General features: G+C 50.3%; 1 protein-coding gene across 1 annotated transcript in view; it reads left to right on the top strand.

The window, feature by feature from the left end:
• The first annotated feature begins 1,666 nt into the window (after positions 1–1,666).
• LOC147101017 (insulin-like growth factor 2 mRNA-binding protein 3) overlaps positions 1,667–12,576 on the top strand; it is a 294,150-nt gene continuing 283,240 nt past the window's right edge. Inside the window, exon 1 of the mRNA XM_085966180.1 lies at positions 1,667–1,784. Within this exon, the coding sequence (XP_085822306.1) occupies positions 1,773–1,784 (12 nt within the window). The 5' untranslated portion in view covers positions 1,667–1,772. The remainder of the gene's footprint in view (positions 1,785–12,576) is intronic.

Below are 12,576 nucleotides of genomic sequence, written 5' to 3' on the forward strand. Positions count from 1 at the left end.
CAGTAGAGTTTTGGATGAGCTGAAGTTTATGTAGGGCGGAGGATGGAAGGCTGGCCAAGAGAGCATCAGAATTGCGGAGTCTGAACGTAACCTGATTCTGCACCAGATACGCTCAAAGCAGTGCCTCTTGAACTTGAAGGAGTGAAAATGGGAGCTATACCGGGGGATCAACCAAGATTTGAGAAAGTCAAGGTTTTTACTGGGGACAAGGGCATCAAAGGTGGAGGTGAGGAAGTGGGTGAGCATATCACTGGCTGGAGAACTTTGGTGAATGGACGGCCAAAGGCTAGACAATTGGGGCAGTACCAAGATCCGCAAGTTGAGATATTTGGAAATGATTGAGAACCTGGATTAAAAATTTACATGACCCCCCCGCCCCCTCCCCAGAGGCACCATGGGACACATCTAAGTGGTCATTGAAGACAGGAAGTTGTTCTTCAATTTATAGTGAAAATATCAGTGAGTTATCTTCGTGTACAACTAACAGTGAACATACAGGTTGACTATCCCTTATCCGAAAACCTTGGGACCAGCTGTGTTTCGGTTTTCGGAAATTTTCGGATTTCAGAAGGTATTATTTCAGACTGGGAAACTCTGAACATTAAATTAATTTGGTAATTAGTATTTGTATTTAATATAAATTTTAAAAGTTCAGGCTACCTCTTGCGACTGTTCCGTGTCTCATTCCCCTTCCTGCTTCTCTGAATTCCTTGACTTAGCGGGGGTCCGGGGCTCGACTGCCACCGCCAGTTGTGGGAAAGCCAGATATCGGCTGACTCCTACGCTAAGCTGGCCCGCAAATCAGGTCGGTGGGGGGAGAAAAGAATATTGGACGGGCCGCTGCAGCTATTGGACGGGCCGCTGTATTGTTGGGTTCACTCTCCCGGTACCTCCTTCACACTGCCCGGCTCGGCCTGCAATCTCCTACCCAGGAGGGAACTCTGCCCTGCTCACAGGGAAAGGCAGAGCTCCCTCAGTCACACTTAACATCGAGAGCGAAGGCCGGCGTGTCGACAATCTGCAGGAATTCTTGTTCTGGGCCCCGGAGGACCACTCCTGCCATGTTTTGCGCCACTCGGGTCATGTCGTGCGCACGACTTACGCTGAACGAAAAAACTTTCGGTTTTCAGAGGTTTTCGGTTTTCGGAAGTTCGGATAAAGGATAGTCTACCTGTACTAGTATACGAAATGGTTCAGTACACAGTAACAGTGAATGTACTAGTATACTGCAGAGCTTGCTATACAATACCAGTTATTGTGCACCAGTGTTACAAAGCTGAAAATGCACGCAACAGACAAGCCAAGTTTGGCAGATCAGAATCTGCATTTGTTCTGCTAGGTGATTTGTCACTATACAGGTGTGTTTACCACCATACAGGTGTGTTTTGTCACTATACAGGTGTGTTTTGTCACTATACAGGTGTTTTGTCACTATACAGGTGTGTTTTCTCACTATACAGGTGTGTTTTGTCACTTTACAGGTGTTTTGTCACTATACAGGTGTGTTTTCTCACTATACAGGTGTGTTTTGTCACTTTACAGGTGTTTTGTCACTATACTGGTGTGTTTTCTCACTATACAGGTGTGTTTTCTCACTTTACAGATGGGCTGATGAGAATTTCACAAAAGGGGAAAAATAAAAGAAGCTTATCACAAAACACACATTTGTGCCATTGACTTTTAGAAGCAACCAACCGACCCAGTTTATTAACCCATCCATTTTGTTCTTTAACAGAAGTCGCAAGATCCAGATCCGGAACATTCCACCACATATGCAGTGGGAGGTAAGTAACAAAATATTTGTTCTTAATTTGATCTAATTTGTAATTTAAAAAAAAATCTTCTCTTCCCCCAGCTTCTTGTGTGCTTTCTCCCATTCCCTATACACTGTCCCATCAAACACTCCCAGGGCAGGTACAGCACGTGTTAGATACAGAGTAAAGCTCCCTCTACACTGTCCCATCAAACACTCTCAGGGCAGGTACAGCACGGCTTACATACAGAGTAAAGCTCCCTCTACACTGTCCCATCAAACACTCCCAGGGCAGGTACAGCACGGGTTAGATACAGAGTAAAGCTCCCTCTACACTGTCCCATCAAACACGCCCAGGGCAGGTACAGCACGGGTTACGTATAAAGTAAAGCTCCCTCTATACTGTCCCTTCAAACACTCCCGGGGCAGGTACAACACAGGTTAGATACAGAGTAAAGCTTCCTCTACACTGTATCATCAAACACTCCAAGGGCAGGTACAGAACGGGTTAGATACAGAGTAAAGCTCACTATACACTGTCCCATCAAACACTCCCGGGGCAGGTACAGCATGGGTTAGATAGAGTAAAGCTCCCTCTACACTGTCCCATCAAACACTCTCAGGGCAGGTACAGCACGGCTTAGATACAGAGTAAAGCTCCCTCTACACTGTCCCATCAAACACTCTCAGGGCAGGTACAGCACGGGTTAGATACAGAATAAAGCTCCATCTACACTGTTCCATCAAACACTCTCACGGCAGGTACAGCACGTGTTAGATACAGAGTAAAGCTCCCTCTACACTGTCCCATCAAACACTCCCAGGGCAGGTACAGCATGGGTTAGATACAGAGTAAAGTGCCCTCTACACGGTCCCATCAAACACTCCGAGGGCAGGTACAGCACGGGTTAGATACAGAGTAAAGCTCCCTCTATGCTGTTCCATCAAACACTCCCGGGGCAGGTACAGCACGGGTTAGATAGAGTAAAGCTCCCTCTACACTGTCCCATCAAACACTCCCAGGGCAGGTACAGCACGGGTTAGATACAGAGTAAAGCTCCCTCTACACTGTCCCATCAAACACGCCCAGGGCAGGTACAGCACAGTTTACGTATAAAGTAAAGCTCCCTCCACACGGTCCCTTCAAACACTCCCGGGGCAGGAACAACACGGGTTAGATACAGAGTAAAGCTTCCTCTACACTGTATCATCAAACACTCCCAGGGTAGGTACAGCACGGGTTAGATACAGAGTAAAGCTCCCTCTACACTGTCCCATCAAACACTCCCAGGGCAGGTACAGCACGGGTTAGATACAGAGTAAAGCTCCCTCCACACGGTCCCTTCAAACACTCCCGGGGCAGGAACAACACGGGTTAGATACAGAGTAAAGCTTCCTCTACACTGTATCATCAAACACTCCCAGGGCAGGTACAGCACGGGTTAGATACAGAGTAAAGCTCCCTCTACACTGTCCCATCAAACAATCCCAGAGCAGGTACAGCACGGGTTAGATACAGAGTAAAGTTCCCTCTACACTGTCCCATCAAACACTCGTAGGGCAGGTACAGCGCAGGGTTAGATACAGAGTAAAGCTCCCTCAACACTGTCCCCATCAAACACTCTCAGGGCAGGTACAGCACGGCTTAGATACAGAGTAAAGCTCCCTCAAAACTGTCTCATCAAACACTCCCAGGGCAGGTTCAGCACGGGTTAGATACAGAGTAAAGCTCCCTCTACACTGTCCCATCAAACACGCCAAGGGCAGGTACAGCACGGGTTACGTATAAAGTAAAGCTCCCTCTACACTGTCCCTTCAAACACTCCCGGGGCAGGTACAACACGGGTTAGATACAGAGTGTGGTAAACCACTGTTTGTATTCCTGTTTGTCCTGTTTGTATTCCACTGTGTACATGCCTGGACATGCCTCGGCTGACTCCTCCCACAGGTCCTAGTATAAAGGTGACTGCTCCCCAGCCCTTGTATCCTGGACCGGTCGACCACTCGAGGCAGACCTCCATTCTGTTGTTAATAAAAGCCTTCAGTTACTCTTCTAACTCTCAGTCTTTTATGAGTAATTGATAGCGCATCACAGAGTAAAGCTTCCTCTACACTGTCCCATCAAACACTCCCAGGGCAGGTACTGCATGGGTTAGATACAGAGTAAAGCTCCCTCAACACTGTTCCATCAAGCACTCCCGGGGCAGGTACAGCACGCGTTAGATACAGAGTAAAGCTCCCTCTACACTGTCCCATCAAACACTCCCAGGGCAGGTACTGCATGGGTTAGACACAGAGAAAAGCTCCCTCTGCACTGTCCCATCAAACACTCCCAGGGCAGGTACAGCACGTGTCAGATAAAGAGTAAAGCTCCCTCTACACTGTTCCATCAAACACTCCCGGGGCAGGTACAGCACGGGTTAGATACAGAGTAAAGCTCCCTCTAAACTGTCCCATCAAACGCTCTCAGGGCAGGTACAGCACGGGTTAGAGAGAGTAAAGCTCCCTCCACACTGTCCCATCAAACACTCTCAGGGCAGGTACAGCACATGTTAGATACAGAGTAAAGCTCCCTCTACACTGTCCCATCAAACACTCGCAGGGCAGGTACAGCACGGGGTTAGATACAGAGTAAAGCTCCCTCTACACTGTCCCATCAAACACTCCCAGGGCAGGTACAGCAGGGGTTAGATACAGCGTAAAGCTCCCTCTACACTGTCCCATCAAACACTCTCAGGGCAGGTACAGCACGGCTTAGATACAGAGTAAAGCTTCCTCTACACTGTATCATCAAACACTCCCAGGGCAGGTACAGCACGGGTTAGATACAGAGTAAAGCTCCCTCTACACTGTCCCATCAAACACTCCCAGGGCAGGTACAGCACGGGTTAGATACAGAGCAAAGCTCCCTCTACACTGTCCCATCAAACACTCCCAGGGCAGGTACAGCACGGGTTAGATACAGAGTAAAGCTCCCTCTACACTGTCCCATCAAACAATCTCAGAGCAGGTACAGCACGGGATAGATACAGAGTAAAGCTCCCTCTACACTGTCCCATCAAACACTCCCAGGGCAGGTACTGCATGGGTTAGATACAGAGTAAAGCTCCCTCTACACTGTTCCATCAAGCACTCCCGGGGCAGGTACAGCACGGGTTAGATACAGAGTAAAGCTCCCTCTACACTGTCCCATCAAACACTCCCAGGGCAGGTACAGCACGGGTTAGAGAGAATAAAGCTCCCTCCACACTGTCCCATCAAACACTCTCAGGGCAGGTACAGCACGGGTTAGATACAGAGTAAAGCTTCCTCTACACTGTATCATCAAACACTCCCAGGGCAGGTACAGCACGGGTTAGATACAGAGTAAAGCTCCCTCTACACTGTCCCATCAAGCACTCCCAGGGCAGGTACAGCACGGGTTAGATACAGAGTAAAGCTCCCTCTACACTGTCCCATCAAACAATCCCAGAGCAGGTACAGCATGGGTTAGACACAGAGTAAAGCTCCCTCTACACTGTCCCATCAAACACTCCCAGGGCAGGTACAGCACGTGTTAGCTAAAGAGTAAAGCTCCCTCTACACTGTTCCATCAAACACTCCCGGGGCAGGTACAGCACAGGTTAGATACAGAGAAAAGCTCCCTCTACACTGTCCCATCAAACACTCTCAGGGCAGGTACAGCACGGGTTAGAGAGAATAAAGCTCCCTCCACACTGTCCCATCAAACACTCTCAGGGCAGGTACAGCACGGGTTAGATACAGAGTAAAGTTCCCTCTACACTGTCCCATCAAACACTCGCAGGGCAGGTACAGCACAGGGTTAGATACAGAGTAAAGCTCCCTCTACACTGTCCCCATCAAACACTCTCAGGGCAGGTACAGCACGGGTTAGATACAGAGTAAAGCTCCCTCTACACTGTCCCATCAAACACTACCAGGGCAGGTACAGCAGGGGTTAGATACAGCGTAAAGCTCCCTCTACACTGTCCCATCAAACACTCTCAGGGCAGGTACAGCACGGCTTAGATACAGAGTAAAGCTCCCTCTATACTGTCTCATCAAACACTCCCAGGGCAGGTACAGCACGGGTTAGATACAGAGTAAAGCTCCCTCTACACTGTCCCATCAAACACGCCCAGGGCAGGTACAGCACGGGTTACGTATAAAGTAAAGCTCCCTCTACACTGTCCCTTCAAACACTCCCGGGGCAGGTACAACACGGGTTAGATACAGAGTAAAGCTTCCTCTACACTGTATCATCAAACACTCCCAGGACAGGTACAGCACGGGTTAGATACAGAGTAAAGCTCCCTCTACACTGTCCCATCAAACACTCTCAGGGCAGGGACAGCACGGGTTAGATACAGAGCAAAGCTCCCTCTACACTGTCCCATCAAACACTCCCAGGGCAGGTACAGCACGGGCTAGATACAGAGTAAAGCTCCCTGTACACTGTCCCTTCAAACACACCCAGGGCACGTACAGCACGGGTTAGATACAGAGTAAACCTCCCTCTACACTGTCCCATCAAACAATCCCAGAGCAGGTACAGCATGGGTTAGATACAGAGTAAAGCTCCCTCTACACTGTCCCATCAAACACTCCCAGGGCAGGTACTGCATGGGTTAGATACAGAGTAAAGCTCCCTCTACACTGTTCCATCAAGCACTCCCGGGGCAGGTACAGCACGGGTTAGATACAGAGTAAAGCTCCCTCTACAGTGTCCCATCAAACACTCCCAGGGCAGGTACTGCATGGGTTAGACACAGAGTAAAGCTCCCTCTACACTGTCCCATCAAACACTCCCAAGGCAGGTACAGCACGTGTTAGATAAAGAGTAAAGCTCCCTCTACACTGTTCCATCAAACACTCCCGGGGCAGGTACAGCACGGGTTAGATACAGAGTAAAGCTCCCTCTACACTGTCCCATCAAACACTCGCAGTGCAGGTACAGCACGGGGTTAGATACAGAGTAAAGCTCCCTCTACACTGTCCCCATCAAACACTCTCAGGGCAGGTACAGCACGGGTTAGCTACAGAGTAAAGCTCCCTCTACACTGTCCCAGCAAACACTCCCAGGGCAGGCACAGCACGTGTTAGATACAGAGTAAAGTTCCCTCTACGCTGTTCCAACAAACACTCCCGGGGCAGGTACAGCACGGGTTAGATAGAGTAAAGCTCCCTCTACACTGTCCCATCAAACACGCCCAGGGCAGGTACAGCACGGGTTACGTATAAAGTAAAGCTCCCTCTACACTGTCCCTTCAAACACTCCCGGGGCAGGTACAACACGAGTTAGATACAGAGTAAAGCTTCCTCTACACTGTATCATCAAACACTCCCAAAGCAGGTACAGCACGGGTTAGATACAGAGTAAAGCTCCCTCTACACTGTCCCATCAAACACTCCCAGGGCAGGTACAGCACGGGTTAGATACAGAGCAAAGCTCCCTCTACACTGTCCCATCAAACACTCCCAGGGCAGGTACAGCACAGGTTAGATACAGAGTAAAGCTCCCTCTACACTCTCCCATCAAACAATCCCAGAGCAGGTACAGCACGGGTTACATACAGAGTAAAGCTCCCTCTACACTGTCCCATCAAACACTCCCAGGGCAGGTACTGCATGGGTTAAACACAGAGTAAAGCTCCCTCTACACTGTCCCATCAAACACTCCCAGGGCAGGTACAGCACGTGTCAGCTAAAGAGTAAAGCTCCCTCTACACTGTTCCATCAAACACTCCCGGGGCAGGTACAGCACGGGTTAGATACAAAGTAAAGCTCCCTCTACACTGTCCCATCAAACACTCCCAGGGCAGGTACAGCAGGGGTTAGATACAGCGAAAAGCTCCCTCTACACTGTCCCATCAAACACTCTCAGGGCAGGTACAGCACGGGGTTAGATACAGAGTAAAGCTCCCTCTACTCTGTCCCATCAAACACTCTCAGGGCAGGTACAGCACGGGTTAGATACAGAGTAAAGCTCCCTCTATACTGTCTCATCAAACACTCCCAGGGCAGGCACAGCACGGGTTAGATACAGAGTAAAGCTCCCTCTACACTGTCCCATCAAACACGCCCAGGGCAGGTACAGCACGGGTTACGTATAAAGTAAAGCTCCCTCTACACTGTCCCTTCAAACACTCCCGGGGCAGGTACAGCACGGGTTAGATACAGAGTAAAGTTCCCTCCACACTGTCCCATCAAACACTCGCAGGGCAGGTACAGCACGGGGTTAGATACAGAGTAAAGCTCCCTCTACACTGTCCCCATCAAACACTCTCAGGGCAGGTACAGCACGGGTTAGATACAGAGTAAAGCTCCCTCTACACTCTCCCATCAAACACTCCCAGGGCAGGTACAGCAGGGGTTAGATACAGCGTAAAGCTCCCTCTGCACTGTCCCATCAAACACTCTCAGGGCAGGTACAGCACGGCTTAGATACAGAGTAAAGCTTCCTCTACACTGTATCATCAAACACTCCCAGGGCAGGTACAGCACGGGTTAGATACAGAGTAAAGCTCCCTCTACACTGTCCCATCAAACACTCCCAGGGCAGGTACAGCACGGGTTAGATACAGAGCAAAGCTCCCTCTACACTGTCCCATCAAACACTCCCAGGGCAGGTACAGCACGGGTTAGATACAGAGTAAAGCTCCCTCTACACTGTCACATCAAACAATCCCAGAGCAGGTACAGCACGGGTTTGATACAGAGTAAAGCTCCCTCTACACTGTCCCATCAAACACTCCCAGGGAAGGTACTGCATGGGTTAGATACAGAGTAAAGCTCCCTCTACACTGTTCCATCAAGCACTCCCGGGGCAGGTACAGCACGGGTTAGATACAGAGTAAAGCTCCCTCTACACTGTTCCATCAAACACTCCCGGGGCAGGTACAGCACGGGTTAGATACAGAGTAAAGCTCCCTCTACACTGTCCCATCAAACACTCTCAGGGCAGGTACAGCACGGGTTAGAGAGAATAAAGCTCCCTCCAGACTGTCCCATCAAACACTCTCAGGGCAGGTACAGCACGGGTTAGATACAGAGTAAAGTTCCCTCTACACTGTCCCATCAAACACTCGCAGGGCAGGTACAGCAGGGGTTAGATACAGCGTCAAGCTCCCTCTACACTGTCCCATCAAACACTCCCAGGGCAGTTACAGCAGGGGTTAGATACAGCGTAAAGCTCCCTCTACACTGTCCCATCAAACACTCTCAGGGCAAGTACAGCACGGCTTAGATACAGAGTAAAGCTCCCGCTATACTGTCTCATCAAACACTCCCAGGGCAGGTACAGCACGGGTCAGATACAGAGTAAAGCTCCCTCTACACTGTCCCATCAAACACGCCCAGGGCAGGTACAGCACGGGTTACGTATAAAGCAAAGCTCCCTCTACACTGTCCCTTCAAACACTCCCGGGGCAGGTACAACACGGGTTAGATACAGAGTAAAGCTTCCTCTACACTGCCCATCAAACACTCTCAGGGCAGGTACAGCACGGGTTAGATACAGAGCAAAGCTCCCTCTACACTGTTCCATCAAGCACTCCCGGGGCAGGTACAGCACGGGTTAGATACAGAGTAAAGCTCCCTCTACACTGTTCCATCAAACACTCCCGGGGCAGGTACAGCACGGGTTAGATACAGAGTAAAGCTCCCTCTACACTGTCCCATCAAACACTCTCAGGGCAGGTACAGCACGGGTTAGAGAGAATAAAGCTCCCTCCAGACTGTCCCATCAAACACTCTCAGGGCAGGTACAGCACGGGTTAGATACAGAGTAAAGTTCCCTCTACACTGTCCCATCAAACACTCGCAGGGCAGGTACAGCAGGGGTTAGATACAGCGTAAAGCTCCCTCTACACTGTCCCATCAAACACTCCCAGGGCAGTTACAGCAGGGGTTAGATACAGCGTAAAGCTCCCTCTACACTGTCCCATCAAACACTCTCAGGGCAAGTACAGCACGGCTTAGATACAGAGTAAAGCTCCCGCTATACTGTCTCATCAAACACTCCCAGGGCAGGTACAGCACGGGTCAGATACAGAGTAAAGCTCCCTCTACACTGTCCCATCAAACACGCCCAGGGCAGGTACAGCACGGGTTACGTATAAAGCAAAGCTCCCTCTACACTGTCCCTTCAAACACTCCCGGGGCAGGTACAACACGGGTTAGATACAGAGTAAAGCTCCCTGTGCACTGTCCCTTCAAACACACCCAGGGCAGGTACAGCACGGGTTAGATACAGAGTAAAGCTCCCTCTACACTGTCCCATCAAACAATCCCAGAGCAGGTACAGCATGGGTTAGAAACAGAGTAAAGCTCCCTCTTCACTGTCCCTTCAAACACTCCCGGGGCAGGTACAACACGGGTTAGATACAGAGTAAAGCTTCCTCTACACTGTATGATCAAACACTCCCAGGGCAGGTCCAGCACGGGTTAGATACAGAGTAAAGCTCCCTCTACACTGTCCCATCAAACACTCCCAGGGCAGGTACAGCAGGGGTTAGATACAGCGTAAAGCTCCCTCTACACTGTCCCATCAAACACTCTCAGGGCAGGTACAGCACGGCTTAGATACAGAGTAAAGCTTCCTCTACACTGTATCATCAAACACTCCCAGGGCAGGTACAGCACGGGTTAGATACAGAGTAAAGCTCCCTCTACACTGTCCCATCAAACACTCCCAGGGCAGGTACAGCACGGGTTAGATACAGAGCAAAGCTCCCTCTACACTGTCGCATCAAACACTCCCAGGGCAGGTACAGCACGGGTTAGATCCAGAGTAAAGCTCCCTCTACACTGTCCCATCAAACAATCTCAGAGCAGGTACAGCACGGGATAGATACAGAGTAAAGCTCCCTCTACACTGTCCCATCAAACACTCCCAGGGCAGGTACTGCATGGGTTAGATACAGAGTAAAGCTCCCTCTACACTGTTCCATCAAGCACTCCCGGGGCAGGTACAGCAGGGGTTAGATACAGAGTAAAGCTCCCTCTACACTGTCCCATCAAACACTCCCAGGGCAGGTACAGCACGGGTTAGAGAGAATAAAGCGCCCTCCACACTGTCCCATCAAACACTCTCAGGGCAGGTACAGCACGGGTTAGATACAGAGTAAAGCTCCCTCTACACTGTCCCATCAAACAATCCCAGAGCAGGTACAGCATGGGTTAGACACAGAGTAAAGCTCCCTCTGCACTGTCCCATCAAACACTCCCAGGGCAGGTACAGCACGTGTTAGCTAAAGAGTAAAGCTCCCTCTACACTGTTCCATCAAACACTCCCGGGGCAGGTACAGCACAGGTTAGATACAGAGAAAAGCTCCCTCTACACTGTCCCATCAAACACTCTCAGGGCAGGTACAGCACGGGTTAGAGAGAATAAAGCTCCCTCCACACTGTCCCATCAAACACTCTCAGGGCAGGTACAGCACGGGTTAGATACAGAGTAAAGTTCCCTCTACACTGTCCCATCAAACACTCGCAGGGCAGGTACAGCACAGGGTTAGATACAGAGTAAAGCTCCCTCTACACTGTCCCCATCAAACACTCTCAGGGCAGGTACAGCACGGGTTAGATACAGAGTAAAGCTCCCTCTACACTGTCCCATCAAACACTCCCAGGGCAGGTACAGCAGGGGTTAGATACAGCGTAAAGCTCCCTCTACACTGTCCCATCAAACACTCTCAGGGCAGGTACAGCACGGCTTAGATACAGAGTAAAGCTCCCTCTATACTGTCTCATCAAACACTCCCAGGGCAGGTACAGCACGGGTTAGATACAGAGTAAAGCTCCCTCTACACTGTCCCATCAAACACGCCCAGGGCAGGTACAGCACGGGTTACGTATAAAGTAAAGCTCCCTCTACACTGTCCCTTCAAACACTCCCGGGGCAGGTACAACACGGGTTAGATACAGAGTAAAGCTTCCTCTACACTGCATCATCAAACACTCCCAGGGCAGGTACAGCACGGGTTAGATACAGAGTAAAGCTCCCTCTACACTGTCCCATCAAACACTCTCAGGGCAGGTACAGCACGGGTTAGATACAGAGCAAAGCTCCCTCTACACTGTCCCATCAAACACTCCCAGGGCAGGTACAGCACGGGCTAGATACAGAGTAAAGCTCCCTGTACACTGTCCCTTCAAACACACCCAGGGCAGGTACAGCACGGGTTAGATACAGAGTAAACCTCCCTCTACACTGTCCCATCAAACAATCCCAGAGCAGGTGCAGCATGGGTTAGATACAGAGTAAAGCTCCCTCTACACTGCCCCATCAAACACTCCCAGGGCAGGTACTGCATGGGTTAGATACAGAGTAAAGCTCCCTCTACACTGTTCCATCAAGCACTCTCGGGGCAGGTACAGCACGGGTTAGATACAGAGTAAAGCTCCCTCTACACTGTCCCATCAAACACTCCCAGGGCAGGTACTGCATGGGTTAGACACAGAGTAAAGCTCCCTCTACACTGTCCCATCAAACACTCCCAAGGCAGGTACAGCACGTGTTAGATAAAGAGTAAAGCTCCCTCTACACTGTTCCATCAAACACTCCCGGGGCAGGTACAGCACGGGTTAGATACAGAGTAAAGCTCCCTCTACACTGTCCCATCAAACACTCGCAGTGCAGGTACAGCACGGGGTTAGATACAGAGTAAAGCTCCCTCAACACTGTCCCCATCAAACACTCTCAGGGCAGGTACAGCACGGGTTAGCTACAGAGTAAAGCTCCCTCTACACTGTCCCATCAAACACTCCCAGGGCAGGTACAGCACGGGTTAGATAGAGTAAAGCTCCCTCTACACTGTCCC

This window comes from Somniosus microcephalus, chromosome 24, assembly GCF_052327205.1.
Source record: "Somniosus microcephalus isolate GS21.2 chromosome 24, FLI_Smic_1.0, whole genome shotgun sequence".
In the NCBI taxonomy this organism is placed as follows: Eukaryota; Metazoa; Chordata; class Chondrichthyes; order Squaliformes; family Somniosidae; genus Somniosus; species Somniosus microcephalus.